We start from the raw sequence: 20,224 nt of genomic DNA on the forward strand, positions 1-20,224 counted from the left end.
TGTTCATTTGAAATAAGCTCTTGTTTTTCTTAAAAGTATATTCAACAATTTTAGTCTTCTGTTTGTAAATTAGTTACTTTTTGGGTTATTTTTAAGTAGAATCTGAATGGACATTTGGTTACAGTGCCTGGAGCAAGATCTGTTTTTATGATCAGCTGGAGAAGTCGCCAGTGAAAGCATGCTTGCAGTGAAATGAAGAACTTAAGTGCCCCATTCATCTGTGACCTGAGCAGCTGAACTACATAATCAGGCTGAGATGCATTTTGTTTTCTCTTCCTTACTCAAGATGCAGGCATCAATTCAGGTCGGTAACAAGACTGGAGCTTCTGTGAAAGTCTTTACACAGCTCAGCTAAAACTTGAAACCACTTTACTGCGTTATTTTACCATTTAATGATGGCTACATTTACAAATGCACTTGGATTTTTTTTTTAAAACACATATTAAATCATTCTAATAAAGTTTGAGAAATTTTAAATAAAAGGTAGAGGATTGTGATCTCAGCTGAAATTTTGTAATCTGTGAAAACTTTCTCTGGCAGATGATCAGAAACTGTTTAGTTTCGTTACTTTAACAGGGCTGTAGCTTTGTTTGGCAAAATCACCCGTTCATTTTAGGATTTCATTTAAAAAAAAAACACACACACACACACATTAGGAGATGTGTCAGAGCATTTTTCATCATCTTTCTTTAGTTACATGGTTTATTATATCAAACCAGTTCAACATGTTCTGATCATGAATGAGTCAGAAAGTGTTACCTACCCGAACAGATGTTATACAGTCAATATTTTATATTTTCCTTTCTCTGATGGACACACTCATCTCACAGTTGAATGTGTCTCCACGTTATCATAAGTGATGTGTATATAAAAATGTTTTTAAAGCTGATGGGATTAAATTTGATACTTGTAAATTATGAAGATGATAGTTGTATTTTTAGCCTCCAAAGGTGCTGATCAGACATATGTAGGCTACTGTGAATTTTTTTTTTTTTTTTTTGAATGTGCTGACATTGTATGTAACGCTACTAAATTTACTTACAGTTTTGTCTACTAACTAATGCTGTACAGAGTAAATAAACATTTGTTTAAAAAATGAATTAAATAAATAGAAACTATGCTGTTTTGTCTTGTGTGTTTTATTTGGTTTGTTTAAGGCGCCATCTAGTGGTCATTAGCTGTAATCAAGGGGCTACTTTCACCCGCTCAGTCTTTATGCCAGATGACCTTCCTGACGCAGCCCTACAGATACTGAGATACTGAAAACTAAGTAAATGGGGAAACTTCCTGTTCTCTTGTCATAATGCACTCATTTAGGATGAGTAGAAGTGATGTTCTGCTTCATAAATAAGTAACTCATGCGTTCACAAAGGGGATAAAGATGTTAACTGGAGCATTGATTTGATCCCTCGATGCAATGCAGAATGCATTTTGTCGTTGCACATCTCACATTTCAGAAACTTTTTCTTTTTTCTTGTCTTACAGTTACGCTAACTCAGTGCAACCTGTCATCTAATTTAAAAAGATGAGTATACCCCCTGCCGGGTGCTGCTAGCATTAATGACACAAATAAGAAGGAAGCCTCGCTCAGTTGGTGATAAAAATACTCCATCTATCTTTCCTTAATTGCTAATCCAATTCAGTGATATGGGGCTGGAGTCTATCTCAGCTGTCACAGGGTGAGAGGCGGGGTACATCCTTGACAGGTCGCCAATTCATTACATGATTAACACAGAGGCCGACTCATATTCACAAGTAGGCCCAATTTAGAACCACCAATTAACCTAATATGTCTGCCTTGTCTTGGACCTTAATAGAAAGCTGGTGCACGCGGAGAGAGACCATGCAGAAAGTCTTTGGCCTGGATTTGAATCAAATACATTATAACGTAACCTTATAACATAAATGGAGAAACCCTCTGTGCATTTTTGCCTAGAGTGCCAAGAAACTGTAAAATTTCTACTGGTGAACACTGCAACGTGTCCTGAATAAGGAGAGAGGAATTCCCACTAAGTTACTTATTCTAACAAAGGTGCAAAGTATTGATTTTCTTTAGGAATATCTGTTAGTAGGTTTCATGACCACACGCTAAACAGCCTTCACTTCCCTTAGGATGATGGTAGCAAACTTGCAACGGAAGCATGTTTATGCAAGGAAGTAGATTAATCTCCTGTGTTTCATTAATATACACCTCATGCTCTCCGAGGACTCGAGTATCGTGGATGCTTTGTAATGTTCTGTGGCCTGAACAGTGGTTGTGTTACAAGAGCACAGCTCCAATGATACAGGCGAGATCATTTTATTCCAGTAAGTCCATGGAGGAGTAACGCAGGTGATTCCATCTTCAAACTGAAAAAATCAACCAAAAGGCCAGTTAACTACAGTCCAGCGTCTTACTAGCTTGTTCGAGGATAATAACTAATATATCTTCACTTGATATTCATTCAAATCAACGATGAAAATTTCTTCAGAACTTTTCGTGAGCTGTTAAAACTCCTTTACAGCTTGGTCTATTTATTTGTGGAACAATGAGCAGCCTCTCGGACCAAAGAAAAGATCTTGCAGGGATGAGAATGCATATCTTTGTTTCCCCTGCACAAACTGCCTTTTACATTATCCTGGTGATAATGGGAATTCTGGGCAATACCACTGTGATTCTGGTCATTGGTAAGAGCATAATCTTGAAGCATAACTGGGGACGTAACTCGGACATCATCATCGTTAACATGGCAATGTCTAACTTGCTGGTATCACTACTGAGGAACACACTCCTTATCATCTCAGAGTTTGGACTGCAGGTATTGTCATTGTCCATAATTCACTCTTCACTCATTTCATAGTCTTTCTTTTTTTTTTTTCAATACTCTATGTTGGTTGTGTTTCACCGAATGATGTGTTTTACACAGAAAACATGCATGAAAGATCAAATTAACCAAATTAAATCTAGATTTAACTTGTGAGCCCCTTGCGCTTACACCTTTAAGCCCCTCTTATGTTGTTACAGATATATACAGCCAAAGGGTTTTGTCAGTTGCTAATGGGAATGTCGGTGTGGCTGCGGTCAGTCAATGCGTGGTCAACACTTTTCCTCAGTGCGTTCCACCTCCAGACGTTGAAGCGTGTGGCTCCTGGTGCTACAAATGGGCCCCGGGGTGCTCCTAAGACCCTCCTGATGTGCCTGGGCCTCATCTGGATTGGTAACCTTATTTACTCGATTCCAGCTCATATATTTTCCTCTAATGGGAACAAGAACACTACAGAGGTGAGAGGGGCACTGCCAAGGACCTTCCAAGTAGTCTATTTCTTTTTATTTGTCATCATGAATAGTAATTTTTCAAATTATTTTATCAATCAATGTTTTCCCTGTCGTTATTCTATCACATAAAGTGACACGTATAACAATGACTGTCTGAAACATTACATTACACAATTAGTAAAAAATACTTAGCTTGTATTCAAAACTAATGCAATAGTTTTGTATGTACTGATGATACTCATATGGTTATCAAATCTTTGACACTGTATTTATCATTTAATTACAAAAAAAAGAATGAATAAATGCATTTCACATTTTAACAGTCATATAGATCTTTACATAGACACAGATCTGCCATTTTAGTAGGTACATCTGTTTAACTTGTCATTAACAAATATCTAATAGGCAACTTCAATCATTTTGGCATTGACATGAGGTCCAGATGACCTCTGAAGTTTAAACTAAGCATCAGCATGGGGATGATTGTTGTGTGGGCTCCTCTGAGTATTTCAGAAACTGCTTATCTGCTGGGCCTTTCCTTCAAAACCAAGTCTAGAATTAACAGAGGAAAATACCGAGTGAGCGGCAGTTCTCTCTGTAAAAAGGACTTTTTTTGATAACCACTTGTTAAACCTGAGATATGCAGAAGAGAATTTTGGGCAACACGTCAAACCTTGAAGCCAATGAGCTACAGCAGCAGAACACTGACAACACTGTCAGCAGCAACTGGAAACTGAGGGTACAGTTAACGCTGGCTCATCAAAATTGGACAATACGTGATTGGAAAAATGTTGACTGATCTGATGAATTTTGACTTCTGCTGCAGAATTCAGATGACAGGGTCAGAAGTTAGTTTAAATAACATGTAAAAATGGATCCACCCTGTTTTGTATCCATGGGTCAGGCTGATGGTGGTGTAACTGAGTGAGGGATAATTTCTTGGCACATCCTTGGCATTGTAGTATCAGCTGAGCATCTTTAAATGCCACATGTGCAGCTGACAAATCTGCATCAACTGTGTGATGTTACCATCTCAATGTGGACCACAGTCTCTGAGTGACTTCTAATAAGGTGTACCTAGTATAGTGTATGTGTTGTTCTTCCAACCCCTCTGATTTCATCAGGGCCATAATAATAATTACATATTTTAAAAGAGACAAGAACCAAAATGAGGTCATCTAAAACATTATCAGCAACCATAATCATCATTAAACTCAGACTAGACCATTTGGTATTATTTTAACTACTACAGTAATTCTAGTATTACTGTGTATTGCAGTACTGCATATGTTTTGTCCCATTGGTTTTGCCATAAGCATTTGCTTGATTTACTTTTTCTCTATTTTGTTTCTCTCAACTCTATTTTAAAAAATTAAGAATGTATTACGAGTTCACAGATTCTTGGCTTATCGGCTTTGAGTGCCAAAATCTATCAATGATCTAGAAAAATAATAATCTCTCTGACTTGCTGGCTGAGCACATGACCCACCCTCTGCTCTCCCTGCTCTTTCCTCAGACATTGATGCTGGTGAGCAGCACAACACGCCCTCTGCTGGGCTGTGTGTGGAACTTTCCCTCCACCATTGGCCTGGCCTACGCCACCACATCTTTGGTGATACATGAAATGATTCCTATAATCTTGATGGCCATTACAAACCTAACCTCGCTTTATACCCTCTACACCCATGGTCGGAATCCACAGAAAGACGCACCGGTATTAAAGCGGGTGCCAGCCGAGAAACGAGCAGCCAAGGTGAGGAAGAAGGGGGCACTGGAGGTAGATGAAGGAGTCAGCGAGCTGTGTAAATTAATTTTTAAATGTAATAAGTTGCTTTTAAAAAATGTAAATGCATTGCCTCAAAGAAAAGGACATCAGCTTGAGAAGGGACAGCTGCACATTCACACTGTCATCAAACGCATCCTCCCAATGTGCTGGTTTGTTTCAGGTGCAAATTCTCTCATATCTCCCTGTGACATATGAGTGCCACTGCAGCCCTGCCTCCTGTTTCAATCGCTCCAGCAACCACTTGCAGTCTCTTCTGAGTCATCACTCTTTGTTTCAGTTTGCTGTATTTGCATAGAGTGATGAGCTCAGCTGTAAATCAGTCTTTTTAGATATGAGCTATGTGACTGGATGTGTTTAAGAGTAAATCACTACAGCAAATTCAGCAAAGTCTTGAACTCTGAAAGGGCTTTCTTTTTAATTGTGTGCTTTTTTTTCCCAGGTGATTCTCACCCTCGTACTACTCTTCATCCTCTCATGGGGGACCAGTGTTATCTCTGTCAACTACTTCAACTACAACCGTGGCTCCTCAGCCAATTATCTGATGGTCATTGCTCGTTTTGCCAACATCATCTTCATTGCCTTGTCACCTGTCATTCTGGCGGTCGGCCACCGGCAGCTTCGTTCTTGTATCAAGTCCACACTCGTGCACTGATGGTACTCTGCAAAAGCTCTGGAGATGCACCTAATATGCCATCACTAATCATGATCTATTGTTTTTTTATTTTTTTTATTTTTTTGTATTCATTATAGACAAAAGGGTCCAAAGGAAAGAAAAAAAGTACCACGGCAGTGGCTGAAGCATTTTGTTTTTGGTTCAGTATAACATCATTAATTACCATTATGGCTTCTGGTGATGTTTTTTGTCTCACTAATTTTAAATGAGTGGGAAAACACAAGGCTAACCTTCAGAAACGTATGTTTGTAGCCAAGAAGAGGTTTCCAAAGAACAGTTTTGGTGTATTTTTGATTGAGGATGTTTCTATGTTGTAATATGTTGCGCTTCAGTTCATGAAAATTTGGTCAATGTCAAGGTGACACCAAATGTGAAATTGAAAATTAATATTGCCCCAAAACAATATCCTAGACCTTGAGGGACATGAGTATCTAGGTTGGCAGTCGACCTCAACCTTCATTGTTAGCACCTGAGATAAAAGATGACCTTAAAAAATGATTAAAAAACCATATTGAGTAATAGTTTAAATAGAAAGGTCTTGAAGAGAGCTGTACAACATTCTTTTTATTTATTTAATGTCACAAAGACGCTAGAAAGTTTTGCAAAATCCCACACCGCATGAATATATGTGAAAATCCCAAATTTAACCGTTTATAGGAGCCAAAGATTTCATTCGACTCTGCTCCAAACATATGAGTAAAGACAATAAAATAAAGACACCATTTTAGTATGTAATGCTTTAAGGTCATGAGTCAAAGGTCACACCTCAATGTGTTGTAATAAAAACATAATAAAACATGAGAGTTTTAGTATAGTCCTTGCTCTTCTCTGAGTGCTCTTGTTCAGAATTTATTTTTATTTAATCTTCTCTTGCACTTTTATGACCTTCATCTCTCTTTGAACAACAAAAACTGTTTTTTTCTTTCCTGTAGCCGTTGGGGATTTAGTCTGCTTTTCGGCACCCTTACTGTGACATTTAAGAATTGTAGCTCACCCTAGCATCATACTCATGATTTTTCTCCTCAGTTTTCCATGTCCCAGGGCCACCACCAAGGGGCTGAATCCCACAAACAGTGAAGAAGAAAAATGGGAAACAGTCAGCAGCCCTTCAGCATGGTGCCCCCTGTTGTGGTTGTAGTACGTTACTGCAGCAACCTGTAGCACCCAGCAGACAACAAACAGCAACACCAGAGACATGATTACTTGAGCTGCCTTACGTTCGCTAGACAGATGTTTGTCGAGTTCGGTGTGGGTCCCTCCTGAGGCAACAGCTCGGATGTGCTTGGCCAAAGCGTGCAGTGTGGCAACATTGGTGCAAACCATCAGCACCAGCGGCAACACCTCGTTCACTGCCAGCGAAGTAGAGGCGAAGACCGTGCCTTGTTCTTCTGATGGAAACTCCCAGACGCAGCCTAGCAGAGGCCTGGTGGTGGAACTGATCACCATCAGCTCCACTGTGGCATTGCCTTTAACATGAGTGCTGTATACCAGTGCAGGGACAGAGAAAGCCAGGTTCGCCCCCCACACCACCCCCAGGACAACCCAGAGCCGTCGCCTCTCCCTCTGGACAGTAAGAGGTCCAAAGGCCACATTTTGGCGTCTCAGTGTGGTGCACTGAAAAGCACTCAGCGTCAGGGTCACCCAACATCCCACGGCTCGCCACCACACCCACAGCAGCATGAAGACTCTGCACCATCCGGAGGACAAATACAGATCCAAGCCCAGGTCTGACACAAAAATAGGCACTGTGCGGAAAAGTGAGCTCAGCAGGTTTGCTAGGGACAGGTGCACCAGAATAAGGTCCGAAGGAGGGAGTCTCCGAGGTGGAGTCTTAGTCACTGACTGAAACACCTGATAGCAAAACGAGACAGACTGAGAACAACTCAAACCAAAACATTCAGCCCACTTCACACTCCAAATACTGTGTGCTTTCTCACCACATAGATGACCAGGATGTTTCCCAAAATACCAGAAAACACCAAGACCCCAAACAAAATCGCTTCTACAGTGAGGACCTTTGACATGGTATCATCCTCTGCATGGCGACGTACTTCTCCTTCTCTTTATAACAAAAGGCTGGTATGTGAGCTTGAAGAGCTCTACTCCTCACAGTTCTCATTGTGTTTTATACATGCGCACACTGATAAACAAACACATTCATCACACATAAACAAATGTTGCTGATCAGTCTCAAGGTCAATTTAATCTGACCATTAGACGCTGCGAGAGCACGAAGGTACGCATTTTCCAGCTATCCATGCGTCACAGAGCAGTTCAACATGCTGCCCATCAACACACGAACACCTGCAAGTCACTACTCATACTAACCACAGCACATAACTCTGCAATGGATTAGCAATCTGACCTGGGTATTATTTGTTTGTTTTTATTGTCTCATGATAAGCTTAGCTAAAGGGCAATAAAGTAACAGGTGACCAAATGCACCAGAAAGAAAACGTTCAAGTGATTCAGCACTTAAAATCTTTTAGTCAGCCATTCACACTCACTCCCTTGGTGTTAATTATTTACCGGTTAATCTCTTGAGAAAACTCAATTACTCTTAGCTAAGCACATCTTAGTTAAATGTACACTGAGAACCGAACATCATCATTATGAATCAGCAGTGGAATTTTTTTCCGCTTTGTTTTCTGTTTTTTATCATCAGGAGAGTTTCCATAAGAGAACCCATGAATCTCCAAAATACTAATGTATTTGTTTTGTTTTGTATTTACACTGCATATTGCTGTAGACTGCACAAAGTTCTTTTTGGGGCGGGGGGGGCTTGTATTATGTGGAGGTCAGATGTTCGTAACCAAAAGGTTGTTCATCAAACTCCCAGAACCAGTCTCAACAACAGCAAACATTACGACTCTCACAGAAGAAGGACTGCATCAGAGTATAGCCGTGCATCAACAGAGTCCAAACTCACGAGCGGATATAACAACATGTTATGAGCACATGCAAAGTGCATTAATGTGATTTTGAACCACATTTAATCAGCAGCAGTGACTTTGGTTTGAAGAACCTGTTAATACTCATGTTTCGAACATCAATACAAGATGTGTCATGAGTGTCATGTCATCAGTCTCGGTGTAAACTCGTCAGTTTACAGACATGCAAAGTGCTTAAATATTAAATATCCCAGCTTTATGTCATCTAATGCTGAGCAAAGTGTATGCCTTCCTGCTCTTTCATATGACAAAAACTGCGACCAGCAACAGTAAATTATATACTACAAAGTATATAATTACAGTACAAATACTGAATGATAAGATTGCTGGACTGTGGCTTTATAACCCGAGTACACCGCGGACCAAACAAATTTTAGCTGTAGGCTATTTAATACAAACGTGGATGCAATCAAAAGCACTCTTATGTTAGCTTAAGTTGGCACGCTGTGTAAAACGTAAATAGAAACAGAATGTAATGATTTGCACATCTCATTAACCTACACTTTATCTATAATAGAACACAGAAAACATATAAATATGTAAACTTTGACATTTTACTAGTGTGTGACAATTTTCAGCTTACTTGAATTTGATGCCCTAATTGGGATGGGGGGGAAAATGCGTTACTAAAAAGAAACAGCTGGAGGATCAGTCTGCATCTAACTACTCTTGAGCCGCTCCCTTATCACAAAGTGTTTTACACTGGATGTCCTTCCTGACTCAAGCCAAAAGGGAATTATATCTCTGACTGGAACCAGGTCAGCAACCTTTTGCTTGCCTAACAACTACGTAAAGGACTATGGAGCCACACTGCAACTAATTAGGTTACTTAGCAACAGGTCATTAATGTCATTCGGCATAAAAAGAGTCTTTGAGAGGCAGATTTTGTAGTAAAGATGGGCAGAGGTTTAAGCCAAATGTTTGTGGAAGAATTTAGAAATAATGTTCCTTAATGTGAGGAACATTATTTCCTCACATTAAGGAGGAAATAATGTGAAGACTTTGAATATCTCGTCATGTGCAGAGCGTAATATCATCGACGGATTCAGAAAATTGGGAGAAATCTCTGTGTGCAAGGAACAAGGCTGAAAATCAATATTGGATGCCCGTGATTTTCAGGCCCTCAGGCAGCACTGCATTACAAACTGTGATGATTCTGTCATGAATCACTGCATGGGCTCAGGAGCATGTTGAGAAATCCACAAATCTGGGTTAAAACTCTATCATTGTATCATCTGGCCTAAAAAACAAAAGGAGTGAGAGCTTTGGGCTTGTTATCAAGAGTCAGTTCAAAATCCTGCAGTGATAGTCTGGATGTGGATTAGTGCCAGAGGAAATGGCATTAATGCACATCAGGAAAAGCACCATCAGTGCTGAAAGGTACATACAGGTTTGGAGCAACATATGCATCCAGACAGCATCTTCTGTCTGGATGGGAGACAGCATGGCTTCATAGTAAAAGTGTCAGAGTGCTGATGGGCCTGCCTGCAGTCCAGACCTTTCACCAGCTGAAAACATCTGGCTCATTTTGAACCAAATATATGCAATTATGCACCCCTAATATATATTAGAGGTGCACATATCCATATTGAACCGTTCGATACAGTGCTTTCGGTTCGGTGTGCATATGTATCGAACAATACAAAATGTTTTATTTATTTTATCAACTTTTCTTCTGACGATGCTGTCTGTGTTGAGCGCTCAGTGGATCTGCGTTCGACTACTCCGCCTAGGCTGCACTGTCGAGTGCAGATCGACTGAGCATAGCGCAAGCTAGCAAGACAGAAGCTAAGCTCGTTGCAACATGGCAACTTCCTCAACGCTACCCGAAATTGAACCTCCCCCACCCTCATTCAGATCTGGCGTTTGGAACTATCTTGGTTTTCATGTGAAGCATGACCCTGATGGTAAGCACATCATGGACAAAAGTAAAACAGTATGTCAGATGTGCCAGGCAATGCTCAACTGGTGGGAACCAGAGGCGGAGGCAGGCATTTGATACACCTGGGGCTTAGCCCTAAAGGGTAGTACGCATGTGGGGGGGCTTTAGAAATTACTCAAAGATTAATAGCCTCTGTTTTGAGTTTTGTTCAAAAAAGAATGACTTCATATAACGTTAACGGTGATTTGCGGCGTTATGGCGTTAAAGTCATTTTAACAACAGTAACGCTGACAGAACTAGTGGGAACACAACGAATATGACTGCACATTTACGCCGACATCATCCTAGTTCAAAGACAAGTGGAAGCAGACAAAAACAACAAGCACACATGCTACAAACTTTACCCGAGTCATTTAGACAGCCGTTAGCACATGATTCTCCTTATGGGCACCTGATATGTTTAATATGCTGCTGAGAATATAGCCCAGAAGAAGCGTATAGTATAGCTTTTATTTTGGAAAGAGCCATTTCGCTGTAATAAACTCTCTTTTCCAAAGATGAGTGATTTCTCGATCAGATAGATTTATTTATTTTTTAATAATTTTGTTGTTTTAGCAACATTACATTTAAAAATGTTGCACCCCTAATATATATATATATATATGAGAAAGAAGAGCCAGGACTGCTGAGCAGCTTGACTTCTGCATCAGACAAGAATGGGACAACGTTCCTCTCCCAAAACTCGAACAGCTGGTCCCCTCAGTTCCCAGATGTTCCCAGGCTGTTGTTAACAGAGGCAGAGGAGCGGATGTAAACAGTGATAAACGTGGCTTTGTTCTGCTTTTTTGATATGTGTTACTACCATCAAATAAAAAGATGAGCTGATATTTTTTTCTTAAAGGTGTACATACTTTCATTTCAAATATATGCTTTCTTTATTCTGTTGTGGAAAAAATATGGGTTTGTGAGGTTTGCAAATCTTTCCGTTTTTATTTAATTTTACACAGGGTCACAACACTCTGGCTTTGAACTCAGTTTGACTTCATCTCAGACAATCTGACCATTTTCCAGGCTGAAGCCATGAAAAGAGCATCGATGCTGTAACGTTGTAACTGAGCACATTTTCTTCCAGCGACCTAAAGTGTATCCTTTATAAGTCATAAAGGATACACTCAGCGCAGGTGGGCAGACTTCAATCCCTCCATCAGTGCTGTTTTCGGGAGTCCGCACAGGTGACTTGACAGCTACCTGAAGCTCTGTGTGGGCTGATGACTCACAAACCGAGCACTGATGACAAGAAATATTTTGTGCACGCACCCACGCTGCCCAGCACTCCGCGGGGCGCGCTCCTGCACGTGCACTCTAACACAGCAGGCATCAAAGCCATTTACGTCAAGCCAGACGGGAAGAAGAAATCCAATCTGATGGCACGAGCCTGCTCCTCCGGTCCACTCCAACTGTCCGGGAGCAGCGAGCTGCACTGAGGCCACTTTTATCGCCGTTTCTGGTGCATTAACTTCATCCTGCAAGGTCACCCTCGGATCTCTCACCAACTGCACGGGGCGCATGACTCAATGTTATTTCTGTCGCCCATGGATCCCGTTTCACGCGGATTTTCTTCGCGTGCACTGAATTGGATCGCATCTTATGGCAGACATTTCAGCCATCGCCCATCTGATCCACTGTGAGAGGAAATAACTCGACGAGAGCTCGGTGAGATGACAAACCCACAGCGACCATCCCTGCTCGCCTTATCGGCACTGCTGCTCTGCACGCTACCCCAGACAGCTGGCTCTCATCAGCTCAATAGCTCATCATTATCATCATCATCATTATCGACGCCCTCATCAGAGGTGAGAGACAGAAATAATGTGACCCAAAATTGGCTGAAACAGACTAACGTGACTCCCAGCGATCAGAGCAGGCCACCATCAAAGCATGAAGAGGTAACAGGCCACGTGAAGAGCTCCTTGTTCAACACAAGTCGAGGCAATAGTAATAATAATAATAATAATACTGTGATATCTGACAGCCCTGGCAGGGCACCGAGATGGAGCCCAGAGGACGTGCCATCGCCGGTGTGCGCCTACAGAGTGATCGAGGGAGGCATTGGGGGGCAGCTGTGCTTTCGGCAAACTCTGTTTGGGTACAAGTGCTCTAAGGGAGAATGCAGGAGTGCGGTGTCTTTCGGGAGGCTGGTGGCAAATATTCTCAACAACGGCAGCGTACTGTTACAGTGGACCCACGAGTCCGAATCCACAAAGACTAAAGAGGCCAGCAGTCCTGGGACGAATGCGACAGAGGAGGAAACTCCGCGATCAGACTCTGTTTTCAGGGGTCGACGCCACAGACGCGGGGGCTACGAGGTAAGCTGCTGGTGGAATGGCAGCTACACTCAGTTTGAGTGCGCCGGTGTCCATCTTGGGTCGGGCTGCAGGGACTTTCTGCTCACCGAGCTGCACGAGAACATCCCGTACCGCATCTGTCTGCGCAACCTGGGCCGCTCCGAGCCAGCCGAGAGGCCGGAGCAGCGGGACTGCGTGGAGTTCACGCTGCCGCCGTCCGGGATGCAAGACATTGTGATCGCCATGACAACGGTGGGCGGGGCTATCTGCGTGATGTTGGTCATCATCTGCCTGCTGGTGGCGTACATCACGGAAAACATCATGAGCCCCGCGGCACAGCATACGTACTCCTACCGCGCTCACTCACATCACTGATGCACTAAAATGACCCACATGAACGCGCTCCGCGGTCATGTGTTATCTCTGTGGAGACTTGTTTCTGCCCCTGGGGGGAAAATGAACAGAGGGTTTTTTTGTAATCCATGTATCAATATTTCAAGTTATTTTCTCAATTTTGAGTCAGTTTTTGCGATAATAACCCAAAATTTTGTTTTTTCAGTGGCAAAAAGAGTTTTCTCAGCTGCTGAAACAAGTTTCCATAAATCTCGCAATCATAGTTAATATCTATAGTAGTCCTGTTTTCCGTTTTTCCAGTATGACACACTCATCCTGTTATGACCTAACTGAAGCACAATCTACTGTGGCTCTGCTAATAACATGCCTTCTGAACCTCGCGAGGATGCACTGAACCAAAATTAGCCTACTGGTTATCTGCAGTTTGTAAATACGGCAGTTTACTGTGTCACGTTTGGTCAAGGCTGTCTGGGGATTGAATCGGGCAGCATGTCTACAGCAATACCAATAATGAAATGGCTCTGAGTACATGAGAAACAAGAGTTTTGCTAAATGGACAGTCGGTAAAAGTGTCCTTAATGGGACACCGAAAAATGAAACTTTACCAGTTAACACATTTCTCCACTCGAGTCAGTCACAACAGCACTGTTTTTGCTTTGTTTGTCATTTTCTGAAGGGCAATACAATCTGGTGTACAATCTCCAAATACTGTGCCAAACATCTTCAGTTAAACCACCTTTCTGTCCTGCTGTCAGTGAATAAAGTACTATGAGGTCATTTTTAATATTGAGAAGCTGTCCTTTTTCTTCTTCTTCTTTTTCTGTGTGTGTGTGTGTGTGTGTGTGTGTGTGTGTGTGTGTGTGTGTGTGTGTGTGTGTGTGTGTGTGTGTGTATGCGTGCACATACAAAACAAGAACCAAAAAAATTAAAAATAAAATTGACCCACAAAACATTACAATGCATGAAAACTACAGAAAAAGACAAGATGGTGACTTAAATATTACAAAAAGATTAGCTATTAAGTTTCATTCTTTCATGTGTAGACAGGCAGACAGATTTCTTTTTCAGCTATTCTATTTTAGATTTGCTGCTATGTTTGGGATTATTGTGGCTTGTTCAGATACAATTTTACAAACCTAAGTCATGACCATTTTTTCCCGGCTCCCAAGCAGCCCATACTTGTTCAGTCTTTTTCTAACTGGACATATCTGAGTTTGAAATGTAGGACTTTGATTTTGCTGGGAAGTCCACCCTGAACACTTGCGGCATTCTCCAATGTTTTCCACTTGTGAATGATTTATCCTGCTGTAGAGTGATGGCCTTAAAACAGTTTGGAAATAGCCTTGCAATGTCGTAGACAGCAGCCAAAACACAGCACTGTACGAACATATTAAATACAAAGTAAACGTTGTAAGACATGAAATGTGGAATTAATGGTCCCTGTGTTTGTATGCCCTGCTGCTAAAAGCCCGTTGACTGTGTCTGCTTACTGAAGATTTTAATGGTACGAGAGATTTTAGCCACTTCTACTGTGGCGAAAAGAGAAGGCCGAGCTCTTCCGGCATGTTTTCCTTACTGACGTTACGTGGCCTCACTGCGCTGAGAGCTGCGAAGCTCCGCCCTCAACATGACATCACTTAAAGCCGTATCCAGGGCAAGGTGCCGCTCCGCCATTTTAACTTCCTGCTTCTATAGAAGACGAGCTTGTCGCGCTGTATCTACACTCGAAAAGCGTTTTCGTTGATCCAAACAACTGGTTTTTTATTCTTTATTTCTCTCATAGAGATAAAAGTAACAGCCTCAGTTAGGTTTTGAGTTCATATCGGTTAGTTTCAGCCGGAGAGTCGCGATGCCGAGCCACCCGCTGCGTGTAGCGGTTGTGTGCTCGAGCAACCAGAACCGCAGTATGGAAGCGCACAATATCCTCAGGTAAAGATGAGACGGCTGGAAGAAGAGAGAAGGAAGGCGGCCAAAAAGTGATCGAAATCTGTGCGGCTTTCTGAGCCGTGTCGATGCGGTGACAGCCCGTCAGGCCTCGACGCTTTTTAACAATGGACTTCGAGCTCAGAGCGCCACACCGAGGCTGCAGCTCGACTAAAACTAGCTTTCTGGCCGTGTTTCACAGGTTTAGGGTCGCCTAGAATGGTCTTAACTAAGATTCTGCTGTCAAACTGATTTTTAGAGAAGTCACACCAAGGCCCAAGTTGTTGGGTTGTATTCTCCCCCCACATTTTAACAAGAGCGCCCCCTGTAGGGAATCCTCCGAGAGGGAGCGTCTGGAGGTTTCACAGCGACGGCAGGCTCCGTCAGCTGCCTCATCCACCACATTTTATGGAGTTTTGTGTTGTGTCGATCAGATGTCACTACCAAAAAGAGCCTTTCCGCCCTCTTTAGATATATTCTTACTAACTGCACTGGATTAGAAAAACAGGCTGGGTTAAAAAGATCTGCAGACCAGGGTGACAAACTGTCACCTATTTTATTTTTTTTATATTTAATTTCCTTTTTTAAAATTAAAATGGTCAGCTGAGGTGGAAATTGGTATTTTGAGGTGTCTTGGGTTTCATAAAGTCTTATTCTAAATATGTGAGGAGGCAGTTTACAGGGCTGGGTTTACAGGTTACGTGACTGCTGTGGAAAGACTTATTTCCTTGTGCTTTCGTAATATTTTCTCAAAGTTGTTTCATAATTCACTCTCTTGTCCTTTCCTCTCTGCAGCAAACGTGGATTTGATGTGCGTTCATTTGGGACAGGGTCTCATGTGAAGCTACCCGGTCCTGCTCCGGATAAGCCAAATGTGTATGACTTCAAAACGACATATGAACAGATGTACAACGACTTGGTCCGCAAGGACAAGGAACTGTATCCCCTTCCCACACACAACATCACACACATCCTTACACTCACATATACTAGGAGCCAGATAAGTAAACGTGGGCCGTGTATCTGTCTTGATTAGATAGTTGTTTTGGACACTGGGCAGTGAAAGGAGATGAAACCACGTCCAGGGATTTAAAAAGAAAAAAAACCATGATGGTAAAAAGGTTTGTTTTTAAATCTTTAACATGTAGGGTGTGGAGAAACGCCTTGCAATACAGCAGCGGTGCAGCAGTAAGTTTGCTTTGGTAAGAGCTAGGATTTTATTTGTTTTTATTTGAAATTGGTGTAATTTGGCTCACTGAAGTTTCCTGTTTTTGCTTGTTTCTGTTTATTTTTTAACATGTTTAGTTCAAGTAGTTTCAGTCTTTTAGTTATTGTAATATTTGTTTTAGGCAACATTTAAATAAGTTCAGAGTTGGTGTGAAAATGCAAACCCAACACTTTGAGGAGGGTTAACTCACATCCAGAGTCTCAATAAATGTGCAGCGAAGCCTCATCAGGCAGGTTTTTACCAAACTGACAAAGACAAACTCAGTCTGCCTGTGTATACGTTTTTTGTTTTGTTTTTTTCTTTTTTAAGTTTACTTTAGCTTTTAAGTTAATAAAACTGGTTCAGTTTTATTTTAAATTCTGTTAACTAAAAGGTTTGAGGGTGTTTTGTTTTCAGGGGGGGGGTTTACCCCACAAACACCAGTTTTTTGTGAATTTGATGAGGCTGCTTAGCGTTACTGTGTAATGATTAATGCAATTATTGCATTTTAACAATACTTTAGAGTATTTGTACTGTTGAAGTAACACAAACTCGCCTTTTGTAGTTAGTCGTAGAGAATAAGTATTGTCTCAGTTATCAAAATTGTAAAACTTGATAAGGACAGAATATGAACTATTAGCAAAGAGGCTGAGTTTGCCCAAGTGGATGACACCCACTAACCCCAGAGGGGGGGAGGGGGGTGCATAAGGGCCATGAATCTAAGAGGTTGTTTTAAGCTGTAGGCTTGAGTGCCCCAAGGTAAGTTAAAGATTATCAGTTTCTCCTCATTAGCATGTGGGATGTTTATGCTAATGCAAGGCACTCAGACACATTAGATAATTAGTGGTGTTCAACAAAGAGTACAAGTGTGTTAGTCTTCAGTGGCTGCACTTTAACTGTGCATGCATAGGACTTTTATTTATTTATTTTTACTTTAATGATAAAGTTCACATATTTTCTATCAGTAACCAGTAATCATGGTCCTTCTATTTAAACCTTCCTTTGTTTTAGTTCAACTTTTTTATTTTCTTTCTTTCTTTTTGTTTTTTTTAAATGTGCTAAAAACAGAAATTGCCTTTAATTCATCTGGTTGTAGAGGCCTGCATGTTCAAAGGTCAGGCAAGTTTTCTCTGAGGTGTCATTTACTGTTGTGCTGCTGCTGGTCCTGTATTGTAGGTGTTTTTTCCCAGCCTGCATTAAGGTAAAGTAACAAATCTGTTCTCCTAAATAAGAAAATTACCCTGTGACACATGATTAACTTAAGTCACTGTGCTTGTATTTTTTTTTCTGTATTTTCTGCTGTTTTGCATGGATATCTCACTGATGTAGTGCACAACAACTACTTTTATTTATTTATTTAGACAATCTCTTCCCATTTGTAGTGAGTGGGTTGTATAGTTTATAATCAAATTTTTTGAAAGAATAAAAAACAAACAATGGTGACATTGTCTGCATCAGCCTGGCAGTACCAGTGTGGCTTGTTAATATTAAAACTCTGGATTTAATGCTGTTTAAAAAAAAAAAAAGTAAACAATGTTCCTGAAAATCCATCCTTTCAGCTTGTTTTCTGACCCCTCATTGGTGAATAGTCTGCACCACTAGAGGGCGATGTAGTTCATGTAACTAGACGTCACTGAAAAGTGCATCGTGCCCCCTTGTGTAGTTTGATCGAGATGCACTTTATATAGATGCTGCTTGGACCAGTGAGTTCAGTCTAATTGGGTGCACACTGAAATCCTCTCTCTGTTGCTCTGATCAGTTTTATTTTGTTTTGAGTGTTTTGTTTTGGGGGGTTTCCCCTTCTTGCCTCGTGCTGTGTATTCCTTGACCCTCCTCGCTCTTCAGATACACACAAAACGGCATCCTGCACATGCTGGACCGCAACAAGCGGATCAAATCAAAGCCAGAGCGCTTCCAGAACTGCAAGGACAAGTTTGACCTGGTCATCACCTGTGAAGAGAGAGTCTATGACCAAGTGGTGGAGGGTGAGGTTTTGTAACATTACTCGGAGTCATTCACAAACCCACCGCTTTGCTGCTTCTCCAACTGTTACCTGCCTTTACCTGGTCTTTAATGTGTTTCCTAGATTTGAATTCCAGAGAGCAGGAGACGCTGCAGCCCGTGCATGTAATCAATGTAGACATTCAGGATAACCACGAGGAAGCCACACTGGGCGCCTTCCTCATCTGTGAGCTGTGCCAATGTGTGAGTGACAGCATCTGAGAACTTCTTGATGAGGCGTTTTCTTACAATTTTATTTTATTTTTTTTAAACAAATTACTAATAAATATACACGTAAATAATGTGCAACACTGTTTCAGTTGGCACCTAAAGAAAGGTTAAACGATCTTTGTGAGTGGTGGAAATGAGGCGTGTGCGTGCACAGGTGGTGTTTTGATAGCTTTCCCTTGTGCACCCCTGCAGATCCAGCACACCGACGACATGGAGAATGAAATCGACGAGCTCCTACAAGAGTTTGAGGACAAAAGCAACAGGCCTTTCCTTCACACTGTCTGCTTCTACTAAGACTCTGCAACAATTTGCAATAAACACAGACCGAGATCAGAAGCAATCACACAGAAGTATATGGACACACATGCATCATACTCCTCAGTCATCCATGACTCAGTGCATACAGGTTGTGTGCCTACACAACCACAGACACACATAAATAGCTTTGGGTCAGGACCTAACAAATGGCTGCTGTTGGACATATTGTTGATAATGGGTTTTTCCTCTAAGCAGAGGATGGACTCGCTACTCTTGCTCTGCCTTTCATTCCTCCAGATCAAGGTCAGGCCAAGGTTAATCCCTCCAAATATCACAGGTCCAGTCAAATCACTCAACTATGTCTCCTCAGGGAGAGCCACAACACCCACAGGCCAGATTCAACAGCTCCTCCAGTTACTTTCATTTTTGTTTGGCACAGAATGTTTTTGTTTTTTTTCTTAGATCTATGATTAATTCAAGCATATATGCCAGATTTATTTAATATTTGGGAGGGTGTACATGTGTTTACATGCTGGAGGAGAATTATTTGAAGTGTATGCTTGTTTCTGTGCGACCATGTGTTTGTAGATTTAGTTAGGATTAAGTTTTAAGTGGGTGGGCTAATTAATAATGAATAACCAAACCTAGACCTCTGAGGCTTTCATCGGGTGTGTTTCAGATATGTGTTGATATTTAAACTCGATGCTGTATTTCTGGCCACAGTATTTTGTTTTGAGTTTTTTTTTTTTCTTGAACTGAAGCATTGTACTTATTTTCAAACTGCGAGCTCGGCTCAGAGTGCCTGATATTTCTTTTTTCCTGTATGTACATATGAATCTACTAAAGAACGAAGCCTCTCTAAGAAATCGTTCATGACCCTTTTTTTGACTTTATCAGTATTTAGTTCCTGCTGAGTTATTTAATTACAAAATGGGTATTAGAAGACTAACAGCGCTGTTAGGACTGTTTTATGAGTGATGAGGACAAATTACCAGAATTGGATATAAAATATGGGCTGATCTTTATTTAGATTTGAATTATTGATTCAGTTTGACTAAAGCAAATATATTAAAATATCAGAACAGAACATGGAGAGGCTCGGGTGGTAGAGTGGGTTGTATACTATTTGCAAGGGTGGGCATGTCTTCACCACATGCTGAAGGTGTAGGTCCTTCAGCATGGCAGTGAGGATACTCCCAGTGGTGGATCTGTAGAAATACTGGTATATTTATAATTAGAAATCTGCAAAAGCTAATAAAGTTCAAACATGAATGGTATGGAGTACAAACATTGCATCCAAAATATAGTGAAGTAGAGAGCAGCATAACATATAAAGTACAATGAAGGTGTACCTGAG

General features: G+C 41.3%; 4 protein-coding genes across 4 annotated transcripts; 3 read left to right on the plus strand and 1 right to left on the minus strand.

The window, feature by feature from the left end:
- Positions 1-2,528: 2,528 nt before the first annotated feature.
- ora3.1 (olfactory receptor class A related 3, tandem duplicate 1) lies at positions 2,529-5,694 on the plus strand. The gene is made up of 4 exons (XM_085354199.1): positions 2,529-2,798; positions 3,005-3,262; positions 4,773-5,009; positions 5,482-5,694. The coding sequence occupies exons 1-4, from the start codon at positions 2,529-2,531 to the stop codon at positions 5,692-5,694; spliced, it is 978 nt and encodes a 325-aa protein (XP_085210325.1).
- A 1,011-nt stretch (positions 5,695-6,705) lies between these two features.
- ora4 (olfactory receptor class A related 4) lies at positions 6,706-7,739 on the minus strand. Its single transcript, XM_085354200.1, has 2 exons — positions 7,653-7,739; positions 6,706-7,566 (listed from the first exon to the last, which is right to left on the minus strand). Exons 1-2 carry the CDS (start codon positions 7,737-7,739, stop codon positions 6,706-6,708), a joined length of 948 nt encoding a protein of 315 aa, XP_085210326.1.
- Positions 7,740-12,217: 4,478 nt separating this feature from the next.
- fndc10 (fibronectin type III domain containing 10) lies at positions 12,218-13,268 on the plus strand. Its single transcript, XM_085354201.1, has one exon. It carries the CDS (start codon positions 12,267-12,269, stop codon positions 13,266-13,268), a length of 1,002 nt encoding a protein of 333 aa, XP_085210327.1. The 5' UTR covers positions 12,218-12,266.
- A 1,642-nt stretch (positions 13,269-14,910) lies between these two features.
- Positions 14,911-19,716, plus strand: ssu72 (SSU72 homolog, RNA polymerase II CTD phosphatase). Its single transcript, XM_085354203.1, has 5 exons — positions 14,911-15,176; positions 15,966-16,109; positions 18,223-18,362; positions 18,464-18,582; positions 18,802-19,716. Exons 1-5 carry the CDS (start codon positions 15,097-15,099, stop codon positions 18,901-18,903), a joined length of 585 nt encoding a protein of 194 aa, XP_085210329.1. The 5' UTR covers positions 14,911-15,096; the 3' UTR covers positions 18,904-19,716.
- Positions 19,717-20,224: the final 508 nt, after the last annotated feature.

This window comes from Diplotaxodon limnothrissa, linkage group LG5 (assembly GCF_057381915.1).
Source record: "Diplotaxodon limnothrissa isolate DT_005_m linkage group LG5, D_limnothrissa_male_GT1.1, whole genome shotgun sequence".
Classification (NCBI taxonomy): domain Eukaryota; kingdom Metazoa; phylum Chordata; class Actinopteri; order Cichliformes; family Cichlidae; genus Diplotaxodon; species Diplotaxodon limnothrissa.